The sequence below is a fragment of the Stegostoma tigrinum genome, chromosome 14, assembly GCF_030684315.1.
Source record: "Stegostoma tigrinum isolate sSteTig4 chromosome 14, sSteTig4.hap1, whole genome shotgun sequence".
NCBI classification, from domain to species: Eukaryota; Metazoa; Chordata; class Chondrichthyes; order Orectolobiformes; family Stegostomatidae; genus Stegostoma; species Stegostoma tigrinum.
This window is the reverse complement of record NC_081367.1, coordinates 74,857,165-74,885,116: the sequence shown is the minus strand read 5'-3', so window position 1 is coordinate 74,885,116 and position 27,952 is coordinate 74,857,165. Positions and strand designations below refer to the sequence as shown.

Genomic DNA, 27,952 nt, shown 5'->3' with positions numbered 1-27,952 from the left:
TTACCTTCTTGATTACTCCTTTGAAAAACTCTAAGATATGTCAGATATGACATCTCGCGCACAAATTCATACTGACTATCCCTAATCAGACCTCGGCCTTCCAAATGTTGGTTGCTCCTGTCCCTCAGTATTGTCTCCATTAACTTGCATACCACTGATGTCAGGCTCACTGGCCTGTAGTTCCCTGGCTTGTTTTTGCTACCTTTTGTAAACAATCCAAAACGTCCCCACTTGTTTCCCTCATTTCCTTAGCATCCATGATTCTCTCCTTCAGTAAACTCTGAGGAGAAATATTCATTAAAAATCTCCCCTTTCTCCTGTGGCTCCACACAGAGCCAGCCATGCTGGTCTTTAAGGGGACCTGTACTCTCCCAAGCCACCCTCTTACTCTTAACACAGCTATAGAACCTCTCGGGATTATCTTTAACCTTATCTACCAGATCCATCTGACACCCTCTTTTTGGTCTTCTGATTTCCCTTTACAGTGTGCCACTACACTTTTTATAGTCATCTATATGGGAGGGATTCACTCAAGAGCTTAAAGCCAAGGTATGCTTTCTACTGTTTCCTGACCAGAGTCTCAACATCCCTCAGCAGCCAGAGATCCTGAAACTTGCCAGTTTTACCTTTCACTCTAACAGGGACATACTCTCCGTGGACTCTTGATATCACACTTTCAAAAGCCTCCCATTTACCAGTTGTTCCTTTTCCTTTAAACAGACTCATCCAATCAACTTGTGCTTGATCTTGCCTAACAACCCCAAAATTGGTCCTGCTCCAGGTCAGCACTTTAACCTATGGATCTGGCCTATCTTTTTCCATACCTATGTTAAAACTGAGAGAGTTATGGTCACTAGACCCAAAGTGCTCTCCCACTGACAACTCAGTCACTGCCCAACCTTGTTTCCTAAAAGGAGGTCCAGTGTTACAACACTCCCAAGTAGACCCCTTTACATATTAATTCAGGAAACCTTCTAGGACCAAGTTTTGCCAACACTTTAGGATTAAGTATTGTTTACAGTAAACAGATTATTTGAATATATTAAATTCATTAAACTGGCCTGGGGGCTTCTTTTGTTCTGGATAGTCACAGAAAACAGTAGAATTGGTCATTTCGAAAACTGAATCAAGAAATTTACCAGTGGCCAGTGACGAGTGGAGTAATGAGCACTTGATTCCCAGTGTACGCCTCCCCCCGTGTCGGAGAGGACGCATTTGAAATAGTTCCATAGAAGAGTTTTGGAGGCATTAATTCCTGGCACCTAGAATGAATTCCTTAGCCTTGTAAGAAGCTGCTTGCAGAATGTGTTTGAATTTACTCTCTCCCACACACTTTGTTTTTCGTAAAGCTATTATTTTTTTAAAAACTGGAAAGAAGGATGCGTTTTACCAGACCATCGGGCGCTCATTAGAGAGAGATACAGAGACAAACACACATAGCTGGTGGTGGTTTAACCTGAGGGCGCCCCCACCTCACACCACGATAGTGAGTGAGACGCAGAGTCCCTCACGGTCAACAACAGAAGCAGAAATTGCTGGAAAAGGTCAGTATGTGTGGACAGCAATCAGAGTTAACTATTCAGGTCGAGTGACCGGCTCCTCATGGTGACGGTAGGGCTGGAACAGGGGGCTCTGACACCTGCTGCTTTTCTCCCGAAAAATCAACGCAGCGAGCACGTCCCCGCTGTTAAATACTGACCTCTGAGTCCGTCACCAGCAGCTGATGGTAATCCTTACTTGGCGCTGGAGCTTGAGCACGGATTTCGAAAAGTTGGCCTTTCAACAAGGACGCCATCTTGGACGCTTCTCATTACCAGAGCAACGGCGTCGAATGTAAACAAGAGCAGCCGCGACTAGTTTTACTTTACACCGGGTCCGCACGGCACCAATTCGACGCCCACACCTCTTTATTATTTTGGGGGAGGAAAAAACATTTTAAAAAAATACCCACCGATGCCCGGCGAGGCCGATTAAAAATAATTTATGGTCAAGAACTCCGGACCTGACCGACGGCACCCGGGACACGAAAGGTCGTGACCCCGCGGGCTGATACAACCGACGGTGAAGAGGAGGAGGAAGGAAGGAAGGAAGGAGAGAGAGAGAGAGAGAGAGTTGATTAATTGTAAATATAGCGGATTATATATGTCTTTTTCTTCCATGTTTTTCAAAAAAAGGGAAAGTATTCCACGTTGGTAGATTTTAAAAGGATGTAAGAGGAAGAGAGGAAAAAAGGCTAAGGTATGCATGATAGGAAATAAATAAGGAATAAAAGAAAGCCGCCTTTATTTATGTTTTTTTGTCTCTCTTTGGAAGGCCAGGAAGGGAGTGAGAGGGTTTAGCCCTCAACCCCACAATACCATCCCCTCCTCCCCCATCCCAATGACAGTGAATGGATGGAGCTGAGAAATAGTGCGGTGGAAGGATACACGGGCAGAGACTGGTAGTTGTTAAGAGAGGGGCAGAGGGAGAGCTGGTGGTAGGACAGGCTGTAGAATTGGAACAAACTAGGTAATAACATTTACTTCAAACCACAGAGACGGGGCGGGGGGTTTTTACCCCACCTGTTTATTATCGATTTTTGTTTTAAACACAACAAGGATAAATCAAGCATTTTCGTTTCTTTTTTGGAGGCATTAATTCCTGGCACCAGAATGAATTCCTCAGCCTTGTGAGAAGCTGCTTGCGGGATGTGTTGGGATTAACTCTACCCCCCCACCCCCCTTTTTATCTTTTTAAAGAAAGCTTCTGTTTAAAAATAATTGGAAATGAGAATATGTGTTATTTGAGTCAGTGTGGGGTTGTTTCCTTTCGTTTCGCCTTTTTATTTGTTCTGTAACATGAGTAATCTGTTTAAGTTTTTTTGTGTGGGGTTGGGGGTTTTTTTTTCTGTCTTCCCTCAAACCACCCACCCCCCTGAGTTCTCTTTATCCTGTTTGTGATGGGTGGGGAATGGAGAGAAAGAGAGAGGGAGGCCCTTTCAACCCGGACATTGGGTTCAGCCTGGCATTCGCTTTGCTAAGGAAGGGGCCGGGGGGGGGGGTTGCAAAAAAACAATACAAAATGTTTTGGATCTACAGTGTTTTTTTTACTGAAGTTGTTTGTGTGTACGTGGGGAGGGTGCTTTCTCTGGTTTGCAAGCGAGATTAGTTTCTTCCTTTTGTTTTTTTTTGGAGGGGGAGGAGGGAAGGGGTATGACCGAGGAGGGAGGTTTTTTCTTTTTTAATATTTCCCCTCCCCCCCCCCCCCCTTTTTCTTTTCCCAGCAGCACTTGGTGTTTGACGTTCACACATCCGGCGACAGCTGTAACTCCGACAGCGGGGATTGACACTGGACAGCCAGGCCTGGACGCTCATTTCCCCTTCCCCTCCCCCGCCCCCTCTTTGCCGAGCTTTTGAGACACACTGCCGGCTTGATGTGATCAAAGAAAGAGGCAGCTAAGCTCGAACCTTGTTTTTACTGTAAATGTACTTGCTTACACCTCCCCCACCACCCTCCCCGCCTTCCTTTTGGTGATTTGTTGGGTTTTTAAACCCACTACGAGGTAGGCCGCTTATAGCCATAATGAAAGCTCTAAAATAAAGACCTGTTGTCTGGGCCTGATCAGTAATATTTTCCATGATCCAGACGGACGTACAATATTACACCATTTTGCGGGTAGTAATTTGTGTGTTTTACTTTTTTTTTAAAAAAGAAAGAAACGTAATTCAATTTGAAAAGCAACTTGTGCACTTTACGGCAAGGGATGGGAATGTTGCCTTGGGGTAGATGCTTATTTCGTTCAAAAATAGCTAGCTGTTTCGTTAGCACTGACACCGACCATGGCGGTGCAGTCCTGCGGCAGCAGTGCTGTGTAGGCCGCAAAAGTAAACAGGAATGCCCAACGCATCACGTATCTCCGTAAACCCATTGTCTGTCCTAATTTCGACAAAGACCACAATATATTCAGTTTGATGTGTCTACACTTTCCTGTATGTAGGCAGAACCGAAAGTTCGGTACCATTTTTAGATTTCTTGGGAAGCCTAAAACTCTTCAGCCTCCCCTAAAATTGTATGAAGCAAGTTGGGTTCAATTTGGCTTCGGGAAGAAGTCTGCGTGTTCTGCCAAGAGGAATCGTCACCAAACAAGTATTGTGTAGGCAGCCATCACCAATCTGATGTGCATAAAATGCAAACTGCAACTTCATGCACATCATTTCTTAATTTGTTGAGACGAAGGGTACAGTTTTATGGACATGGGTGCATTCATTTTCTCCATATAACTGAAAGATTTAAAATTGAGCGTATTCTTCATGAAGCCTTTCTAAAATAAAAGGCAAAAACCAATTTGGAGTTGACAGCTTCAAAATTGAATGTAAAGGCTATACAAGATTAGGGAAAAAAATGGTTTTCAGTGGGTAACAATATTGCAGATGTTAAAGCGTTAATATTTGATTAGTTTTCATTCAGGGATCTTTTAACATGCTAATTCATCCCACTTTGCTGAAAAACAATGGTATTTCTGTGTTTTTAGCAATTTACTGCTTATTTGTCTTAAATTCAAATGAATGTTAGCGGAGTATTTCCATCAAATGTACGATGGCCAAGGTCAGTTCGGTTTTGCTTGCAGTTCGCGTGAGTGTTCTTGTGTCTCGGAAAGAAAGGGGGCTTAGTGGCGACGAGGATTGGTTTTGGTTCCAACAAACCTAAAGGAAAACAGATCAGTGTCCAGTTTGGAGACTTTTGCACTTGACCACAAATAATTGATTGGTATTCTTTGCTGAAAGCCACTCAGTTTTGTTTTAAAGGAGTGAGTCAAAATGTTATGTTTCATTGAACTTTTGTAATCAAAAGTGTCCAATTTGCTAATGAAAAACAGAGTTTGGTCCCAGTTTTTAAGATCCTAGAACAGTCCCCTGAACATATCAATAAGCAAGAATCCCACTAATTCCACTTCCAACGCTAGATTTCTGTTTTTTTTTTCTAAAACGAAATGCAGATGCTGTAAATCAGAAACAAAAAGACAAATTGCTGGAATAGCTCGGCAGGTCTGGCAGCATCTGCGGAGAGAAATCAGAGTTAACTTTTCAGATCCAGTGACCCTGCCTCGGAATGTTCTGAGGAACGGTCACTCAACCTGAAAAGTTAACTCTGATTTCTGTCGAAAGATGCTGCCAGACCTGCCGAGCTATTCCAGCAATTTGTTTTTGTTTCCAGTCACGTGTTTGCTTTCGCATCATTGCAAATTATGCTTCACAACTATAGATGGGTTTTGCAATGTCTGGGATCAGCAATGGAGCACTCGTCTTTAGGGGTGCAAAATAAATTTTGAGCGTAATGTAATAAAATCAGACTGAGACACCTGATTTTGTCTTGAACTGCGATAAAGTTGTCAAAAATTGGTTTTCTTGAGTTTGGCAACAATTTGGTAACGCATCAAACCAAAGGACTGGACATTTTGCAAATGTTATTGATAGAGGAGGTTGTCAGTTATAATGAATTTCAGAAAAGTTCGAATATGGCAATGCCTTTTATTATTTATTGTTTAATTCTGAATTTCTGCTATCATCCGTTTATCTCTGAAACCGACCAGTTTAACTCCAACTTTTCTTCCCTCTACTTGCAGGTCAGTTTTAACGTGATGTTCCTGCTTGGGGTGCAATGAGGGTTATATAAGCTGGCACTGATGTCCTTGCTGAATTTGTAAGTAAAGAGATCTAAAAATTGTATTGACAGCTTTGGAACATATATATGAAGCAAAATTATTGGAAATTTATTAAATTTAAGAATGAATCTGCAGAGTGACTGGGACCTGACCCAAAAAGTCAACTTTCCTACTTCTGTGATGCTTCCTGGCCTACTGTGTTTGTCCAGCACCACAGTGTTACCTCCCCAATATAAGTTGCATTTTATTGGTCCCAATGTTTGTTTAGTGTGTGAAACTGAAGAACATCTGTTCTGGTAGTACATCAATCCAAGATTATTAGTAAATACTTCAGATTTACTACTCTGTTTCTGATATCAGACCTTGGTTTGGATTGCAAAATTCACCTCCTTCCCCTTCCTATTGAACTGGTACTGTTATATATTAAGGCATCTTGTGCTAGAGAGAACCATGTGGATTCTGATTTTAGAAACACTTTTTTTAATGCTTCTAATTTTGTTCAAAATCATCAGTGATGGCTTAAATTAAAGCAAATAATAATCAAGGGAAAACCTGCAACCACCAGAAGGGTTAAGCTACTCTGAATGATGCATTGAAGGCAGTTTTAGATCCCTTTGGTCCAGAATTTGAGTTATGTGGAGTCCCAAATATGTTTACAGAAAATTCTGGTCTGAACATCTGCTTTTGCTGTTGTACAAAAATAATAGATCAGTGAAATTCAATCTACTTTTGGGGTGTTCATGTTACTTTGTGTTTTCAGTGGAGGCAGAATTCGAGGGCAATGTTTGTAGTTGAGAAACTGGAATTGTGACTAAAGGACTGAGAAGGCAGTAGATCAGAGTAGAGATCATTGAATGACAGTAAACCCCTTGTATTTTGAACCTATCCACCATCTGAAGTGCAAGTTATTTATTGAATATTCTGATGCATAAAATCTAAATAATAACTGAATACCTTCTGAATTGACCCAAATTTAGTTCTTTCTCTTTTCTGAAGACATGGCAAACTGACTGTTGTCAATTATCTGTCTTGAAATACAGTCATACTTGTCCAATATGAAATGTAGTTCATGTACAACCAGATCCCCTGTAGTATGATGATATTTGTGGATTTGTGAATGAGTTTTGTGCAATCTTTTTCACCTTCAAGAAAGTACTGGCAGATTTTGTCCTTTTGAACGTACAGATGGGATGTGTTCAAAACCAAACGACAATGTAGCATAGTATCAGTACTGCATTTAAGTATCAACCTAAATGTACCTGTTTAATTTTTGATGTGGTTTCTGCTCAGCTTAGTCTCTGTCCCTCCTTTGATCATATGAGATGTAATTGTGACTGAAAGTCATGAAAACAGTAAATCCTGTACCAATAAATTGTAACTGTGTGAAGCTAGAGTTCAGCAATAAAGTTCTTGCACCTTTAGTAAAGCTAAAGTGGCTTATTGTTGAAACATGGTTCCAAGTTCATTGAAAACTTGGCGGGCCTTTTAGTGAGATTTGCTACTGTCCCCTTTTTTGATCATTGTGTTAGTTAGCGAATACATATTGGGCAAGAGAAACTTCTAGGTTTAACTGATTCTTAAAATGTCTTCTAAAATTCTATTCATCCATAGTTTTCAGAAGTACAAGAATCTTCCTGATACCTGGCAAGCATGAAGAATGGGGTGTGTCAGTTAGCTGAATCTTTGGTTACATGAGAAGTATTAAGCATGGCTGAAAGAATTGACTTGTTGCTGCCACAGGATGAATGTGCATTTTGAAAATGAGCACAACAAACCAGTGGTTCCCATTTGAATCTGGGAATTCTCAATGTGAGCACATAGAGCAATGTCAAGGTCAGTTTTGAACTAGCTTTATAACGCATCTGATTCATCATCCTCTTCCAATTGCTAATACAGTAAAGTTCCTTTTATCCCAAGCAGTTGCATGAGTATTCTGGATGCTTGGGGTTCAGATAACTGGGACTATACCGTGTGCAGTGGGAGATGGGGTGCACAAGTACTCTGCATAATTGATATTATGACTTTTGAATTGTGATGCCTTTGGTGGAAAGCAACTACATGTTTACTCTTCAATGACAATTGATCCAGTGCAGAACATGACCATTCAGCCCATTGGCTGTTTGAACCACTCACGTAGTACCATCCTCCTGTCTTTCCCTGTAACCTTGCATATTGTTATTTGAAAAAGAACAATGTAATTTCTTCCTGCATACTGTGATTGAGCCTGCTTCCATCGCTCTTTTACAGAGTGAATTGTGGACCGTAATCACTTGATACATGAGTTTTTCTGCTATTGTTTTTGCCAGTTACTTTAAATCTGTGCCCATCGTTCTTGATCCTATTCAAAATGGGCACAGTTTCTCCCTGTCCACTTTGCAAGCCCCTTCTAAATATCACCATCCAATCTACTCTAGATCTTTTTTTTCCCCCTCAAGAAATTAGTCCTAACTTACCCAATCTGCCTTCAAAACTGAAATTCCTCATCCTTAGAATCATTCTTTTGAACCTTCTGTGGCATTGTCTTCAATATCTTCGCGTCTCTTGCCAAATAAGTCTTTTAGAAGTTCAACGTAACCTCCTGATCCATGTTATCTATGCCTCCATTAATTAAAGCCAAGGAATTGAATGCTTTATTAGCTATTCTCTCAAACTGTCATATCCCTTTCAATGAATTCTGTATTTTTTCACTTAAGTTTCTCTGTTTCTGCACACTCTTTACAGTTTTAACCCGCTATTTATATTCTCCTGATGTTCCACCTACCAAAATTAATTACCTCAGTTGCTCTGCATTGAATTCTAAATGGTACCTGTTTGACTGCTCCATTGTTCATATCCTTTTGAAATTCTACAGTACTCTCTTCGTAGTTCACAATACTTCCAAGTTTTGTATTTGCACATTTTGAAATTGTTGCCCTATACATTAAGCTTATTAATATCCAGGGAAAAGCAAAATATTTTATGTTACTTCTGTGATTTTATTTTTAAAGGAATGAGAAAATCTAACTTAAATAACATCAGATCATTTGGCTTCTCAAGCCTGCCCCATCATTTACCACGACCGTGACTGATCTGCCCTAGCCCTTAACTCCTCTTTTGTGCCAGCTCACCACAGTAGCCATTAAATATGAAGTTCAAAAATCTATCTTCCCTCAGGAATTAGGCTAGTAAATCTTTCAAACAGACTCCAGTGCAAGCATGTCACTTTTTTTTTGAAAGTACAGGGACAGAGGTTGTACACGGTGCTTCAGTTGTGACCTCACGAACATGCTGAACAGGTTTAATAAACTGCCCTGTTTATAAACTCCAGATCCCTGGCAATAAATGCCAAAATTCAATTTGTTGCCTCCATTACTTGTTGCACCTGGAAGCTAACGTTTTTGTTTTGCACAAGAATAGTCCAATCTCTATTTGCTACCCTTTTTTTTCCCGCAGAGTCCCTGCATGAATAATCCATCTTTTGATTCTTCCTCCAAAGTGCATTACCTCAGTTTTCTACAGGAAGCTTCATCTGCCAAGTTTTTGTCCACTCATTCAACCCAATTGTACCTCCTTGCAGATTCCTTATATCCTCATCATGAGATGTCCTCCCATTTATTTTTGTATCGTCAGCAATTTTGGATATGTTACACTCTGACTGCTCCTCTAAGCTCTTAACAATGAGCGATTGAGGACTGAGAATGGATCCTTGTGTCGTGCCGCATGTTATATCATTCCAACCTGAAAAAAGTCATGAATCTTGGTTCTCTGTTATCCAGTCCTCAATCTGCGCTCTCATATTTCCTCCCAGTATATTGCTAATATATGAACCTGTGAGCTGCTATCCTATGCACATTGAAATGTAGATGCTTGTTCCATTGTACCATGCACTTGTGTGAGAAATTTTGAAATTAAAAGATTAGCCAGGGTTGAACTTTTACTGCTAATTGAAGTTCCACACCCTTTTGGTTGTTACGCAATACATGTAGCTGTTGTGGATAAGGCTGTTTTGCAACTTGGAAAAAATAACTAGACAAGAATAATTCAAATTTTCATGGTTTTTCGTGGTTGATACTGCCTCAGGGGTAGGTTAGGATTTCACATTTTGAATTAAGGTAAACGAGGCAATAGTGTATGTTGGTGGGGTGGGGGGGTGGTGGGTGGGTGGGAAGTGTAGAAAAGACCTTTACATTTCTACTGTATAAGACCATCAGACATGAGCAGAAGTTAAGCCATTTGGCCCATTGAGTCTGCTCTGCCATTCAATCATGGCTGATAAGTTCCTCAACCCCACTCATCTGCTTTCTCCCCATAACCCTTGATAATCAAGAGCCTATCTATCTCCGTTTTAAATGTACTCAGTGACATGCCCTCCACAGCCTTCTGTGGCAGTGGATTCCATAGATTCACCACTCACTGGCTAAAATAGTTTCTCCTTGCCTCCATTCTAAAAGTCACCCTTTTACTCTAAGGCTGTACCCTTGGGTCCCAGACTCTGATACCAATGGAAGCATCTTCCCAACATCCAGTTTGTTGTTTAACTTTGTCGAGGAAGTAAGTTACTCTTTTCTGGAAGCAAACGCTGATCACCCCCAAGTTGTGAAGAATGTGGATTCTGACATACTTGACCACATTGTTTACATTGAGCAGTGGTTGGCGAACCTGTTGTATTTGAAATTGCATATCTATGTAACTCCGAATCGAAAGGCTGCGCCCTTCTTTCTAATTTTTCATTATTCTTATTTTTAAAGTTGCTTTCTTATAAGGTGTTTGGAATTTCAAATTTTGACTCAGCAAGCAAGAGCCCTTTTGAGTAGAAGGTAGCTTGTTGCTCACATGTCAGTATTTATAGTGACAGATTCTAGTGCTTGTGTTTGATTGGTTTCAAAAAAATTTTAACCATGAATTGTATTCAGGTAATTTGCCCTATGTTGATCTAATTGAATTACTTAATGGTTTGTATTTGAAGGAAGTATTCTGCCTCATTGGTACACAAGAAGAAAAGTTCAATATTTGTTCAATAAAGGACTGGCAAGAATGAGTGATTTTTAATCTTGATATAAACTGGATGAAGTGTTCACTGAATAATTTCACGTGAGTTTCTAAGGACAGCATGTTGTGGAGCCGGATCAGAGAGCATGTTACGCTTGGCTTATTAGATACCGGTCAGATTGATAGGTGCCAATCAGTTTACTGAATGGAAAAGCAGAACGTAAGTGTTAAAAGGAAAATTGGGTTAGGAGCAGAAACTAGCTAGGAAAGTAAGAGTAAGGATTTTTGCAGGCCTTTAGAAAGCTGTAGAAGGGTTTCAACCTGAAACGTCAACTTTTCTGCTCCTCTAATGCTGCCTGGCCTGCTGTGTTCCTCTAGGTCCACACTGTGTTATCTCTGAGTAAAGGGAACATTGGTCCTCTTGAGAATGTTGCGTTAAAATTTAAGGAAAAAGCAGATGAAATGAACATATTCTTTGCTTCAGTTTTCATGAAGGAACATAAAAATAATTTCCAGACGGAGCAAGGTCTACTGGGAAAGAGGAATTCTAGCTTAGAAAATAGCGGCAGGGATAGGTGATTCGGCCCTTTGAGTCTGTTCTGCCTTTCAATATGATCCTGGCCCACTTGCTGAACTTACTTTATCCCTGTCCAGCCTCTTTGTTTCATCTGCACCGCTTGTCTTCCCACCTACTTTTCTGAATCACTCCCTTGACTATAGTGCATTCACTTTTCCCATCCAAGTCATTAATACATCACAAGTCATTGTGGACCCAGCACTGATTCCTGTGGCGCACCACTAGTTAGAGGCTGGCTGCCTTTCTGAAAGTGCTCCACCCTCCCACTTTATATATTTTCTATTAGATTAGATTCCCTGTAGTGTGGAAACAGGCCCTTTGGCCCAACAAGTCCACACCGCCCCTTGAAGCATCCCACCTAGGCCCATTCCCCTATAACCCACACACCCCTGAACACTACGGCAATTTAGCATGGCCGATCCACCTAGCCTGCACATCTTTGGACTGTGGGAGGAAACCGGAGCACGAGGAGGAAACTCACGCAGACACAGGGAGAACGTGCAAACTCCACACAGACATTCGCCCAAGCTGGGAATTGAACCCGGGTTCCTGGTGCTGTGAGGCTGCAAAGGTAACCACTGAGCCACCATGCTGCCCCAGTTATTAGTTATTAGCTATTAGTTAGCTAATTCTCCATCCTTGCCTTTACCCCCAACACAAGGTACCTTGTGAAAATCCATATGTATTTTATCCACTGTTTTCCCCATTATCAATCCTGTTTGTTCTTGCCTCAAAGAATTCTAGTAAATCTTGTTCGGTATAATTTCCTTTTCATCTGTTCCTCTGTGTATAGAGGATCAGTTGACTGACAGAAGGCAGAGAATGGGGATAAAGTGGCTTTTTTAGAATGGCAGCCAGTGACTAGTGGAGTTCTGTAGATGTCAGTGCTGGGGTCACAATTGTTCACGTTATGCATTAACAATCTGGACGAAGCAACTGGGGACATTGTGTTGCTGTTTTCGGGTGCATTAAGGACAGGTAATGTTGACGAAGCGGGAAGGCTGACCAAGGAGTTGGACAAACTAGGAAAGTGCGTTCCACCTGCCACATCTTTGAGTAATGTGGGAAAGCGTGCGGGTATGTTTTTTAATCGGAAGAACAAATTTTCTAAATGGGAAAAGGTTTTGGAAATCTGAAGTACAAGAGGACTTAAGAGAATCCTGAAGTAGGACTCCTAAGCATAACATGCTGGTTCAGTTGGAAGTAAGAAGGCAAATGCAATGTTGGCATTAATTTTGAGAGAGTTAGAATACAAGAGTGGGTTGTACCACTGAGGCTGTATAAGGCTCTGGTCAGACCACACTTGAAATATAGAGTGGTTTTGGGCCCTGTATTTAAGAAAGCATATGCTGATTTGGTGGGATTCTAGTGGAGGTTTATGAGAAAGATTCCAGGGATGAAGGGCTCCTCACAAGAAACTGAGGACTCTGTCTATGCTGGACAGCGTTTCGAAGGATGAGCAGGTCATTTCATTGAAACTTAGAGTACTGAGAGGCCTGGTTAGAGTACAGTGGAGAAGATGTTTTCACTAGTAGGAGAGGTAGGTATGACAGCCTCAGTGTGAAGGGATGACCCTTTCAGAACTGAGATGAGGAATTTCTTCAGCCAGCAGGTGGTGAATCTGTGGAACTCGTTGCTGCAGAAGGCTGTGGAAGCCAAGTCATTGTGAGTTTAAGACAAAGAGTGAGATTCATGATTGGAAAGGGGTTCATGTATCATGGGACGAAGGCAGTAGAATGGATTCGAGAAGCAAATCAGCCATTATTGAATGGCTATAAGATTATGCCCATTAACCTGTTTGTGTGAGTAATTGATTTCTTGTATTACGAATACTATACGCATTCAAGTAAAAACCCATTATTTCTAATTTTTAACTAAGTTTGCCATTTCTTCCCCTTTTTTTTCAAGCCTATGTATTACTATCTTTCTATGGTTGCATATGATATGTTCCTTCCTGTCTCATTCTGGGCATCATTTTCCAAATAGTTGCCCTGAATGCTGCTATACCCTTTCTGCTCTGTAAACCTGCATTCTCTCTTTCCCCCCCCCCCCCAAAAAAAATCTATTTCCCCACCCTTAATAGGTTAATTAGTCTCCATAACCTTACTTATTATGTTTGTTTGGAAACTTCTCCCAGCGTGAAATCTATCAAACAAGAACAGCTATTTTCTACCAATGCCCCATGAACTAGAACCCATTCCTTCCGTACCATTATTTAAGTTAAACATTTAATTCTTTTGCTTAGTTTCTATCTGCCTGTTTTGTCTGTGGCTGAAGTAGTCACTCAGATGATTACCTTGCAAGTTCTGCTTTTTAATTCACTCCTAATTGTTCAGTCTTTCCGTCCTTTCTAGTCTATTTTGACCAAAGTGGTCAATGACTACTGGATCCCTCCCATCTTCCAAGTAAAGGTGTTCATAACCCTGGCACTGGGCAGGCAACACAACCTCGAGGGCTTCTCGCGTCTGCAGAGAATAGTATCTATTTCCATAATTCATACTGTCCCTATGACAACTACATTGCTATTTCTTTCCTTCCACTTAAATGGCACCTCTTGTCTTTCTCCCACTCACCTGTCACCCTGGAGAGTTTATTTCTTGCAGTAAACCTTACCGAAATCATCTCCGCACCCTTTTGCATCAAGATCCTAATAGTAGGCAGCCACGACCTTTATCTCACTGCTGATGTTGCTACAATCACACGTTATATCCAATTTGTGGATAGTGAGGAACACTGAAGGAATGTAGTGAGAAAAATGGGTGGAGAAGTGGCAGGCAGAGTTTAATTCAATCAAGGCAGCATGTCGCTCAGTGGTTAGCACTGCTGCTTCAGTGCCAGGGACCTAGGTTCGATTTCACTGTTGGGCGACTGAACAAACTCCAAGGAGACCACTTTGGAGGTATTGGAGTGCCTTAACTATAAGGAGAGGTTGGACAAACTTGAATGATTTTCCCTGGAGCATTGAGGCTGAGTCTACCTTTCAAGTAGTCCATAAAAATGAAGGCATGGATAATCAGTCTTTTTCTCCATGTGAAAATGTCAAATACGAGGGCACATAAGTTTAAGGTGAGATGTGGAAAGTTTAAGGAAGATGCAAGAGGCAAGTTTTTTTTACACGGGGAGTAGGTGCCTGGAATGTGTTGCCGGGGAGGTGGTAGAAGCAGAGACAAAAGCAACATTTTGGAGACTTTTAGACACGTGAGCAGGCAGCGAATAGAGGGATAAGTACCATGCAGATTGGATTATTTTACAACAGCATTGTGGTCCAGCATGGATATGGTGGCCTGAAGGCCCTGTTCCAGTGCTGTCCTGGTCAGTGTTCTGTGTTCCACTGAGCTAATTGTCCAGACAGTGAGTGACTTTTATGAAGGCCTGCTCAGCTGGAGTCTGCTATAAAGGATGGGATTACAGGACACAAAGGAAGTATCATTGAGTTTGCACAAAGACAGCATGGATTTATGACAGTTCAGTCATGTTTGAGAACTTTTTGAAGTTTATTCAAGGGCATAAATAGTAGATTAGATGTGGGAATTCCTGTGTATGTGGTGTATTTGAATTTTGAAAAAGCTTTGGTAACGTCCCACATAAGAGGTTACTGCAAAATCAAAGCACAAAGGATTGTGAATAAGTTTTTAAAAAAAGGTGTCAACAAAATAAAGCTTCCCAACAGGATTACTTAATGCCAGCCACTGTAAGCACAAGTGAAGCGATCCCACAACCAGCAGTTCAGATCTAAGCTCTGAGGTCCTGTGACATCCAGTTGTGAATGGTCATGGGCAATTAAACAATTCATTGGAGGAGATGGCTGCACAAATATTCCCATCCAGCTTGATTGGTACCATGTCCACAAGCATCCATTCCTTCCACCACCAGTGCTCGGTAGCAACAGTACCGAAAAGATGCACTGCAGAAAATTACCAAAGATTCTCAGACAGCAACTTACAGTCCCACTATCACTTTCACCTAATAGCAAATACATGAAAACACCATCACCTGCAAATTCCCCTCCAAGCCACTCAGCGTTCTGATTTGGAAATATAATCACTATTCCTTCACTGTCACTGGGTCAGAATCCTGGAATTCCCTCGCTAATGGCATTTTGGGTCAACCCGCAGCAGGTGGACTGCAGTGGTTTAGAAGGCAGCTCACCACCATCTTCTCAAGGGCAACTGGGGGCATACAATAAATGCTGGCCAGCCAGCAGTGCAGCCATCCTACGATTGAATTTAAAAAAACTGAATTCTTTGAGTTGGAAATGCTACAGACATGTTTGTCCCAGATCACAATGGAATGCAGGGGCTCCCATGTGCCAGAGTGTTGAATTAGGACCTACTTTGCTGTCCTGAATGAGTTTTAGCCAACATTTCATTAAATTATTCATAATGCTTTATATATTTTAAGTATACCACCAATTTTGTATGCTCTTTTAAATTTAAGATAGATCTTAACCATTTACCAGGCAACTTTCTCCTTTCTCTCACTTTCATAGATCACTTCTTTCCCATCATAGAGCAAGAACCGACTTGCTGGAAAAGCTCAGCAGGTCTGGCAGCCCTGTGAAGAGAAAGCAGAGTTAATGTTACAGGCCCAGTGACCCTTCTTCAGAATAGGAGTTCTGAGGAACGGCCACCACACTTAAAACGTTACCTGATTTCTCTTCACGTGCGGTGTCAGACCTGTTCAACTTTTCCAACGATTTCTATTTCTGATTTACAGCATCCACATTTCTTTTTCTTTTGGTTTTTTACCAATTTTTGCAGAGTGGGTAGAATAGAAAAGCGAGAACAAATGCATACCTCCTTCCTTCCTCGGCAGATTCTTGGGTTTTCACTTAGTTTCCTCAGCTGTACTCACTTGGCAACAAAGTAGGACTTTGTCAGGGTAGTGTACTTGAGCGAGCTATCTTTGGCTGCTTCTTCAGTGACCTTCTGTACAGCATTAGGTCAAATGACGGTTTACTCAAGGTTGTATAGTGTTCAGTTTCATTTGGGACTATTTAGATAATGACGCAACCCATTGCATGTATGGGTGGCAAGACATTTATGCTTGAGCTGATAGATGCAAGTAATATTTGTCTCAGTGCCGGGTGATGGCCATCTCCAAGAAGAACAAATCAGTTGGACATCTGATGACATTACCATCCCAGAAATACCACCACCAGCACCTTGGTGATTTATCATCATTCAGAAGCTGAACTGGATTAGCCAATAGATACTGTGGCAACAACAGCAACTGAGGCTGGAAATTATGATTTACCCCCCGACTCCCAAAGTCCATCTATCATTGACAAAAATTCTTTCTACTTTCCTAGGTGAATGTGGCGGCAAAACAGTCGAGCTACAATTGTAGTGACCCTCATTAGGAAGAAGGTACTGGGGAAACTGAAAGGTGTGAAGGTGAATAAATCACCTAAGTAGATGGACTACACCCCAGGATTCTGAAGGAGATTGTGGAGGTATTGGTGATCTTCCTTTCAGGAATCAAGAGTCAGGGAGGGTCTAAGGACTGGAAAATGGCTAATGAAACACTCCTGTTTCATAAGGAAGGCAAAAATCAAGAAGTTATATCCTGGTTATCTTGATTTTAACGTCATTAAGGATGAGATTGTGGAGTGCTTGGAAGTGCCTGGTAAAATAGGAGTCAGTGTGACTTCGTCAAAGGTGGTTATGTCTGACAAATCTGTTAGAATCTTTCGAGCAAATGGGCAAGTTAGACAAAAGTCAGTAGGTGTGACCTATTTGACAAGGTGCCAGGTAGGAGACTGCTAAATAAGATGAGAGCATATGGTGTTCGGGACAGGTTGCTGGCATGGATAGCGGATTGGCTGACAGGCAGAAGGCAGAGAGTAGGGGAAAAGGTATCGTTTTCAGGATGGCAGCCGGTAGCTAGTGGAGTTCTGCTGGAATCAGTGTTAGGACCAAATCTGTTCATGTTCTATATAAATGATCTGGGCAAAGGAACTGATGGCATTGTCATCTATAAACTTAGTAACACGAAGATAGGCGAAGGGACAAATTGTGTTGAGGAAGCAGGGACGCTGCAGAAGGACTTTGCCATTCTCCTAGCCTGTCCGAGTTGTACTCCATCTGCCACAAGGTGGGAACGAGAGTTTATACACTTTGGTAGGAAGAATCGAGGGATGGACTATGTCTTAAACTGGGAAAGCCTTTAGAAATTTGAAGCACAAAGGGACTTGAGAGAATCCTGAACTAGGACTCGCAAAGTTAACATAGAGGTCCACTTGGTAGGTAGGAAGCAAATGCAGTGTCAGAATTCATTTCAAGAGGGCTAGAATATGAGCAGGAATGTACTGCTGAAGCTCTATAAGGCTCGCGAGAGACTGTATTTCAAATATTGAGTTTTTTAAAAACAAATTCATTTTCTGGTGTGAGGGCGTCACTGGTTGGCCAGTATTTATTGCCCATCCCTAGTTGCCCTTGAGAAGGCGATGGTGAGCTGCCACCTTGAACTGTTGCAGTCCACCTGCTGTGGGTTGACCCCCAATGCCAGTAGAGGGGGAATTCCAGGATTTTTGATCCAATGACAGTGAAGGAACAGTGATATATTTCCAAATCAGGATGGTGAGTGGATTGGAGGGGAACTTGAAGGTAGTGGTGGTTCATTTCTGTGCTGCACTTGTCCTTCTGGTCAGAAGTGGTCGTGGGTTTGGAAAGTGCTGACTGTGCATCTTTGGTGAATTTCTGCAGTGCATCTTGTACCCATGACTGCCACTGAGTATTGCTGGTGGAGGGAGTGGATGCTTGTGGATCAAATGGGATGCTTTGTCTTGGATGGCGTCAAGTAAAGGAGTTGGGAGGTCATCTGGTTGTATAGGATGTTGGTTAGGCCACTTTTGGAATACTGGTCACCCTGCTATAAGAAGAATGTTGTGAAACATCGAAGGGTTCAGAAAAGTTTTACAGGCATGTTGCCAGGTTTGGAGCTGTAGGGAGAGGCTTAAAGGTCTGGGGTTATTTTTCCTTTGAGCGTTGGAGGCTGACGGATGACTTTAGAGATTTATTGGGGATGGGGCAGGGCATGACTGTTTTCCTTGGGTTGGGTGAGTCCGAAACTAGAGGGCATATGTTTAAGGTGAGAGGGGAATGATTTGACTGGGACCTAAGGGGTAACTTTTTCACACTGAATCCAGTGTGTGTATGAAATGAGCTGTCAAAGGAAGTGGTGGAGGCTGGAACAATAACAACATTTAAAAAGCATCTGCATGGGTATTTGAATAGGAAGGGTTTAGGTGGATATGGGCCAAATACTGGGCGATGGGACTAGATTAATTCAGGATATCTAGTCAGCATGGACGAGTTCATACAGCACTGAAACAGACCCTTCAGTCCAACCAGTCCGTACTGAACGTAATTCCAAACTAAACTAATCCCACCTGTCTGCTCCTGGCCCATATCCCTCTAAAACCTTTCCTATTCATGTACTTATCCAAATGTCTTTTAAATGTTGTAATTGTACCTGCATTCATCACTTCCTCAGGAATTTAATTCCACACATGAATCACCGTTTATGTTTTGAAAAAAAAATTGGCTGATGTCTTTTCGAAATGTCTTTAAAAGACAACTCTCATCAACTCCATCTATATCTGAGTATTCAACCTCTTACACTTGGGGTGGGGCACAGGGAGGAAAGAGTCCCAGAATTTCTTTATTACTCAAAATTTCTGTACCCAGCAATATCCTGGTAAATCTCTTCTGAACCCTCTCCAGTTATAGGAAGGATACTAATAAGCTGGAAGAGGCTTCGCCAATGTTCCATGTGACCTCAACATGATTTCCTAACACCTATACTTAATGGCTGGAGCAATGAAAGCATGCATGCCCAGTGCCTTTTTCGCTACCCTGTCTATATGTGATGCAAACTTCAAAGAATTATATACCTGCACCCCTAGGTCCCTCTATTGTACAACACTATCCAAGGCCCTACCATTAGTTGTATATGCCATACCCTTGTTTGCTGTACCAAAATGCAATACCTTACATTTATTCAGTTTGAACTCCATCTGCCATTTTCACACTATTGACTCCCTTGATCAAGATCTCTCTTAGTTTTGGAAAACCTTCTTCACTGTCTACAATGCCACCAATTTTGCTGTTATCCAAAAACCTACTAATCATGTCTTCTATACTCTCAACCAAATCATTTACGTAATTAACAAACAAAAGAGGAGCCAGAACCGATCCCTGTGGAATACTGCTGGTCACAGGCCTCCAGTCCGAAAAGCAACCCTCCACCGTTACTGCCTCTTGCCATTAAGCCAATTATGTATCCAGTTGGCAAGCTTGCCATGAATCCCATGTGAACTGCCTTTACTAATTAGTCTGCCATGTGGATCCCTTTCAAAGGCTTTACTAAAATCCAAATAAACGACATCTACTATACCCATCCCCACAACAAATAAAAACTAATGTAACATACAAAATACCATGCAAGGACTGAGAAGCATTACGTAGGCCAAACTGGAAGAAAACTAACAAGGATAGATGAGCACCAGCTAGCCACCGAGAGACATTAGCAGTTCTCTCTAGTCTCAATACACGTAGATAAAGAAGGACATGAATTTGACTGGGACAACTCCTCCACAACAGCACAAACCAAACCGAGATATGCCAGGGAATTTCTGGAGGCCTGGCGTTCCAACTGGGACTCTGTCAACAAACACATTAAACTGGACCCGATTATACAAACCACTGAAAAACTGAACTGGAAGTGATGTCAACCACCCCAGCAAACTGAGGCATATAAATAACAAGTAGGATAAAACACCAACACTGCACCAGAGGCGCATTGACAGTGTTACCTAGCAGGGTGACAAAATGCCTGCAATCAAACACCGGCTCAGCGAGCAAGTCTACAACCTCCTCCAGAACCCAAGCTACAAATCTTCTCAAAAATTTTAGACATCTACTGCTCTGCCTTCATCAATCCTTTTGTTAACTTGCTCAAAAAAACTGAATCAAGTTTGTGAGACATGATTTCTCTTGCACAGAACCATGCTAACTGCCCTCATCAATTTTTGCGCCTCTAAATGTTTATTTTGAACACAACCAATGTTAGACTCTTGGGTCTGTAGTTCCCCAGCTTCTCCTGTTTTTTGACTCCAATTCATTTGTGGGATGTGGGTATTGTTGGCTGGACCAGCATTTGTTGCCCATTCCTAATTGCCCAGAGGGTAGTTAGGAGTCACCTTCATTGCTGTGGGCCTGGGACCACATGTAGGCTAGGCCAGACCAGGTAAAGATGGCACATTTCCTTCACTCAAGGAGATTTGTGAACCAGATGGGGTTTTCCCTGGCATTCAGAATGGTTTCATGGTCATCATTTAAACTCTTAATTCCAGATTAATATTGAATTCAAATTTGCCATATGCAATGGTAGGATTCGAACTCCAGTCCCACAGAACATTACCTGGGTCTCTGGATTCAACAAGTTCCAGGCTTGGGCTGGCAAGTGGCAAGTTGCTTTCACATCACAATAATGCTAGGCAATGACCATCACCCATAAGAGACAATCTAAACACAGCACCATTTGAATGCCAAGGGGCAAGCGTTTCTGAATGCCTCCACTTTCAACATCCTTGGGGTTACCTTTGACCAGGAATTCAATTGTGACTTGCCACAGAAACTCAATAGCTGCAGAAGCAGGTCTGAGGCTAGGAATACTGTGGTGAATAACTTGTGCCTTCTAAATGGTGGACAGGTTTTGGGCGAGTCAGGAGGATGATGGCATACTCTCTGCTTACCACGATGGGTACAGCTCCAGCAACACTCGATGCTTGACACCATCCAAGACTCAGCACTATGTACAAAGACGTCCACTTCCTTCACTAGCAACAGTGTACTGTTTATAAAATGCACTGCAGAAATTCACTAAAGTTCTTCAGGCAGTACCTTTTGAACCCACAACCATTTCCATCCAGAAGGACAGGGCAGCAGATTTATGGGAACATCACTCCTTCCAAGTTCCCCTCCATACCACTCACCATTCTGACTTAGAAGGAGCGGTGACGTATTTCCATGATGCTGAGTAAAAATCCTGGTATTCTTTGGCTTTGTGCATCTACCTACAGCACGTGGACTGTAGTGGTTCAAGAATGGGATCATCTTGAGGGCATGGAGAGATAAGTAGGAAAATTGCTGACCAGCTGCTGATGCCGATGTGTCACGAATGAGTTTTGAAATGAAAAGTTTGTAGTTTGGGTCCAGTAGGAATAATTGGATTGTTTTCAGCTTGGAAGGCAATGTCAAGATGGGGTATCACTAAGATTAGTGTTTGGGATCCAGCTATTCACAAATTCTTTTCTTAGTGTATTGCACTTCCAAGTTTCTTGACAACCCTCAACTTAACAGGACTGAGAGCAGCAGGAAGATGTCTAGCTTCAGAGCAATTTGGGCAAGTTGAGTGAATGGGCAAATGCATGGCGGATCATAAAAGAAGTTGAGATAACAAGGTGTAGAGCTGGATGAACACAGCAGGAAAGCTGACGTTTCGGGCCTAGATCCTTCAGAAATCTGAGAAGTTGTCCGCTTGCCAGGGAAAACAGAGTGGCACGGTATTATTTAATTGGTGAAATTTAGGAAACTGATTTACAAATGGAAATTTTGTGTTTTGTATGTAGGTGCAGCAAGCATGTTGGCCTTCATTGCAAGAGGGTTTTAATATAGGAATAAAGTACTGTAGTTTTATTGCAGCAGGATAGGATCTTGTTGAGAGTAGTGTTTTACTTCTGTCCTCCTTGTGTGAGGAAAAAATATACTTTCCATAAAAGGGAAAGCAGTGAAAGTTCACTAAATGGATTCTTGAGCTGGCAGTCTTCCCCAAGGAAAGATTGGGTCTGCGAGGCATGTATTTACTGGAGTTTTGAATGAATGAAAGGGGATTTGATTGAAACGTGGAAAGTTCCAATAGCCCTGGGCCCACTGGATGCACGGATCATGCTTCCCTTGGCCAGGGGTTCTAGAACAAGGGGTCACATTCAAGACGTGCAGCAGTCCATTTTGAACTGGGATGAGACATTTTTTTGAGTTCAGAATCTGTAAAATTCTCTACCACAAATGGTTGTGGAGGCCAATTCACTGAGTATGTTTAAGAAAATTATAGATTTCTCAAGGCTAAGGGTCTTTAAGGGGTATGGGGAGAGAGCAGAACTTGAGTCAGAGTGTCATGTCTAATCATGTTGAATGGCAGAGCATGAATGGTTGTATGGGTTGTTCACGCTCCCATTTCTGTGTTTCTACGTATCACATTGAAGGTCATTGTACCATTTAAGAGTGAATAGTATGGAAGGTAACACTAGCCTGGATGAAGGATTGACTTGCTGATAGAAAACAATATGCAAAAATGGGTGCATCAGCCGCCTTGCTCCTCTGATGCTGCTTGGCTTGCTGTGTTCATCCAGCTCTACACCTTGTTATCTCATGGGTGCATGTCTGATTGGCAGGTTGTGACAAGCAAAGGAGTCCTACTGGGATTTAGGCTTGGACCTCCAAACTTTTTATTTTTTACACTAATAATTTGGATGAGGTTTGCTAAATTAGCGGATGAGACAAATTTCGGTAAGAATGTTATGAAGATGATGTAAGGTGGTTGCAGGCAGACAAGTTGAATGAGTGGGCAGAAATCTCAAATGGGCTATTATGTGGCATGCAGTTGTTTATTTTGGCAGGAGAATTTAAAAAAAAAGCAGAATAATACATGAACCATGAATGACTGGAATTTTGAGGTGCAGAAATATCTAGATGTTCTCGTGCAGGGCTCGCACAAAGTTGATGTGGAGGCACAGCCAGTTGCTGTTAAGATTAATAGGTTGCAATCCTTTAAGAGGAATTGAACATGAAAGTCAAGATGTTATTCCTCTGTTATATAGGTGATTGGAGAGACTCAAATCCTATGTGCAGTTCTGGATGTGAGTTTGCTCGCTGAGCTGGAAGATTCGTTTTCCGATGTTTGGTGACCATTCTAGGTAACATCATCAGTGAGCCTCCGATGAAGCGCTGGTGTTATGTCCCGCTTTCTAGTTATCTGTTTAGGTTTCCTTGGGTTAGTGATGTCATTTCCTGTTCTTTTTCTCAGAGGGTGGTAGATGGGCTCCAAATCAATGTGTTTGATTTTTTTTGTAATACCTTGCAAGAGCTGTGACAAACACTACATTGGACAAACAGGCAGAAAGCTAGCCATCAGGATACATGAACATCAGCTAGCCACAGAACGACATGACCCGCTATCACTTGTATCCTTACATGCAGATGAGGAAGGACACCACTTTGATTGGGGCAACACATCCATCCTAGGACAAGCCAAACAGAGACATGCACGAGAATTCCTAGAAGCATGGCATTCCAACTGGAACTCCATCAACAAACACATTGATTTGGAACCAATCTACCATCCCTGAGAAAAAGAACAGGAAATGACATCACCAACCCAAGGAAACCTAAACAGATAAATAGAAAGCGGGACATAACACCAGCGCTTCGTCGGAGGCTCACTGATGATGTTACCTAGAATGGTGATGAAACGTCTGAAAACTAACCTTCCAGCTCAGCGAGCAAACTCACATCCAGACCCTCAACCTGAGCTACAAATCTTCTCAAAACTCACTACTATGTGCAGTTTTGGCCTCTTTATTGAAAGAAGAATGTAAATGCAGTTCAGGGGAGGCTTCCAAGACACATACCTAGAATGAATGGTGTCTTATGAGGAAAGAATGAACAGACTGCTTATTTGCACTAGAGCTTGGAACAGTGAGGGGTCACTTGATTGATGTATGTAAGATCCTGAAGGGAGTGATAAGGTGGATGCAGAGAAAACATTTCCTCTGGACAAGTCTAGAATGAAAGACACTTTCACAGTCAGGGTTTATCCTTTCAAGACACAGATGAGGGGAAATTCTTTTTGAGGGTTATAGGGATTTAGATCTCTCTCCGAATACAGCAGAAATGTAGTGTCTTGACTCTTGGGTAGCACATTGGAAATCCAGTTCTGCTGTTCCTGGAGTCATCAGAAAAGTTAACGATTTTAACACAAGTTCACACAATTCCCCAATTTACTTGATGCTCAGACTTAGGTTGGTAGAGAGCATAGATAAACTTTGTGTTGAAGAATTACTACTTGTTACAAGTAAATTGACTTTAGTTTCAAGTAAACAGTTTTACACAAAGATTAGACGTTTAATTTTTAGAGTTTAAATTCCCCATATACATCACATGAACATGCAAACGTAAGGGAAAAATAATAGGTCATGGCAGTGGAAGGTTGGGACACAGTGGTGCCCGTTCATTGGCTGTTGAGATGATCCATATGATGCTTTTTGTTTAGTCTTTGATTTCTTGCACTGCTTACGCTGCTTTGCAAGAGACAGTCACTAGTATGCTTATAAAAGCTCTCTGGCTGAACAGTTAGGTCATAGCTTGCAACAACTGCTGAAGGAAACATGAGCTGCTTTTCTTCAGGTTTAAAGTGAATTTTGACTGCAGAGACTGTGTTGGTGGCAATGAAACTGCTAATCTATCTTGGCCCCAGCCCTCAGTTGCTCATTTATCTGAGAACCAAGCACTATTATTGGCAGGCAAACAACTTCTGTCACCAATAACTAGCCAGTAGTCCTTGGATCAGTCAACCTCTTGTTCTCCACCATCGCCATTTGTAGACAACCCCTCTTTTCCAATTCATTTGCAAACCAGTCTTCAATTACTACTTGTTCAAACTGCGGTTCACACAACATATTACTTATGGAAATTACTGTTTGTTTGTCTTTCAAAATATACAGCAATCCTTTAAAATGCTGGTTTTAAAACTGTTATTTCTTATTTTCTGCAATTTGAAAAAACACACAAAGAAAAAGACTATCTTTACAGGGCCTATTGAATATTTTTAAGGCGTAGGGAGAGAGATTCTTGTTCAGCGAGGCATTAAAAGGCTCTTGGGCTGGGTAGGAATGTTGAATACAACACAGATCAGCCATGATCTTATGGAATGGGGGCAAGACTTAAGGGGCTGAATGACCTGCTTCTCGCTTGTATGTCCGTATAGTTGAACTTCTGTATTTTAAAATGCTTTCCAAAGGAAGTATTTAAAACTAATACATTTATCCATTGAATTGTCTTCAGACTGTTTTGAAAACTTTACTGAAAATTTTACTTGAAAATCATGGCTTTTTCCATTTGATCCTGGATATTTTTGTCTAGAATTGATTTCAGTTTATTTGGAGCATGTTTAAGCAACAATTTTCCTCGAATCCAAGTAACATTTAGGCAAGCCAAGTAGTATAATGTCTTCAAACATGTTGGATTGTTTTCTAGGCCCAGCCATTTTCACCTACATCAGTGACCTTCCCTCTGTCATAAGATCAGAAATGGGGATGTTAGTTCGTTACTGCATAATGTTCAGCACCATTTGCAACTTCTGACATACTGAAACGGTTTGCCCAAATACATCAAGACCTGGGCACACTTTCAGTTGTGGGCTGGTGTTTGCTGTCAATGTTACTTGCCCCACACTTGCCAGGCAGTGAACATCGGTGACCAAGAGAGCATTGTAAGAATTGATCCATGACATTTTGTTGGCGTTTCAGTTGCTGAATCCCCCAATATCAACATCCTGGGTGTCACCATGATCAGAAACTGAATTGGACCAGCCAGTGACTACAACAGTTGGTGAAACGTTAGAAATTCTACACTGAGTAGCTCCTCTCCCATCGTCTTGTATGCCTGTCATCTATAAGGCCCTTGTGAGGATGGTGCAGCTCTAACAATATGAAAAAAGGCTTGATACTATCCAAGACACCATAACACCCTTGATGCCACCCTCCTGACCACCATCAATGTTAACTCACTTTGCCAATGTACAATGGCAGCAGTGTATACTACATAAAAGATCCACTCCCGCAATGTGCTGAGACTCTTTCAACAGCACCTTCCAAACCTGTGACCATCTACTTATCGACGAACAAGGACAGTAAATGCATGGGAGCACTTACTCCTGCAAGTTTATCTCTGTTGCGCATTATCTAGCCTTTGAAGTTTTTAACTACTGTTCCTTCGCTGGCTGATTCAAAATCTTGAACTTGCTTTCTAACAATACCGTATGTTTTCCTCACAGCCAGCTTACCAGAGAACAGTTTTGTTGGGCAATAAATTCTGCCCTAGCCAGTGCTGCCATATCCCATGAATGAGATTTAAAAAAAAATTTGGACCAGTTTCCAATAATGTTCATAAACTAAAGGACAGTCTTCTGTATTGATATTGCATGCTAAAAAGACACCATTTTAATCATGGTGTCAGATTTTATGGTAATTCACTCACTTCCGTCTGCTGTAAAAACAAACCTACATTGTGAAATTTTAATTTCTTTGTGCATGATCTCCACGATGAGCAACTTGTCAATATATGGGAGTTCAGTTTGACTGCAGTGTGGAAGTTATCTTAGTCACTGGCCTATCTCGTAGTTCTGATCAATCGCACCTCATTTTACCCCAAAATTCATGACTTTGATAGAATTTAGTATTTTATGTAATTATGATATAGTTCTCCATAATCTAAAATCATGAGCCAGTAATTCACCAAATATCTTCGATTCAAGTTAAAATTCCAGTTTAAAGGAAATAAAATGTGGAAATATAAAGCTGATGTCAGTTAATAATCACGATGCTGTTGGATTGTCTTTAATAACATTTGAATGTCCTTGGGGAAAGGAAACATGCTTCCCTGGTCTGGGGCTAGTGACACTTACTACTGTTTGTATGAACTACAAATGCCATAACTGAACATGTGGGTCTGAAGGCTTTTTGTGGTTATGCACTGGATTCTTTCTTTTGTGATTCTGATGAAAGGCTGGTCCTTTTATTCATTGTCTGTTGATGTTTCATCTTGAGCTATTTCCTTGGTAGTTCTTCTGGTGGTTGCTTTCCGCAGTCAAGCAGGGTGAGGTGACTATGCAGCAATCTACTTGATTGACACCCTGTTTAACACTTGCAATTCTTTCACTCTCTCCATCATTGGTACACCCGGGCAGCAATGTGTACTACATAGAAGATGTACTGCTGCAACTCCAAAGGCTGTTTTGACAATACCTTCTAAATCTGCAGCCTCTACCACTTGGAAGACTAAGGACAGCAGATACATGGGAACACCATCACCTGCAAGTTTTTCTCCAGCCACACATCATCACTGTCTTAGAACTATAATACAGTTCCATCACTATCTCTGGGTCAAAATGTTGGAAATTGCTTCTGAACGCCATAGTACCTGCTTGCCTTGACTGCAGTGGTTCAAGAATGCAACCCTCCTCCACCTTCTTGAGGGCAAGTAGAAATGGGCAATAAGTAATAACCAGAAAAACTGTGGATGCTGTACATCGGGCAAAAGCAAAAATTGCTGGAGAAAAATAGTTAACATTTTGGGTCAAGTGACAATGAGCAACAAGTTTTGGGCTAGCCAATAGCTCTGCTGTCCTGTGAACAAATGAAAAGCTTTTGTCTCAGCAGAACGGAAATCAAGCTGGTGTTGCTGTGAACCATTCTCCAGGACTCTAACTGAGTTCCTCAGCTCACTTTTTTCACTTGTGCTTTTGTAGCACAGTGCTCATGTCCCTACCTCCTGAGGTAGAGGTGGCCTGGTTCCAGGCTCCAGCTGCTCCTGAAGTATATAAAAGCATCTCTCTCTGAACAGTTTGAAAATGTCTAGATTTGGATGTGACTTTGCAATGACCTTGTAAGCCACCACGTTGGTGGGTCAAGTTGTTGCCAGCAT

General features: G+C 41.7%; 2 protein-coding genes across 14 annotated transcripts in view; one reads left to right on the top strand and one right to left on the bottom strand.

Annotated features, from left to right (window-relative positions):
• LOC125457547 (F-box only protein 36) overlaps positions 1-2,061 on the bottom strand; it is a 313,702-nt gene extending 311,641 nt beyond the window's left edge. The window contains exon 1 of the mRNA XM_048542117.2: positions 1,700-2,061. Coding sequence (XP_048398074.1) covers positions 1,700-1,795 — 96 coding nt within the window. The 5' untranslated portion in view covers positions 1,796-2,061. The remainder of the gene's footprint in view (positions 1-1,699) is intronic.
• Positions 1,941-27,952, top strand: part of trip12 (thyroid hormone receptor interactor 12) — a 212,129-nt gene continuing 186,117 nt past the window's right edge. For 4 of the 13 annotated variants that reach the window (XM_048542114.2, XM_048542112.2, XM_048542105.2 and 1 more), the window contains exons 1-2: positions 3,269-3,541; positions 5,603-5,679. The gene's annotated coding sequence lies outside the window, so the exon portion shown is untranslated. The other 9 variants (XM_048542107.2, XM_059651238.1, XM_048542106.2 and 6 more) reach the window with 6 other exon arrangements.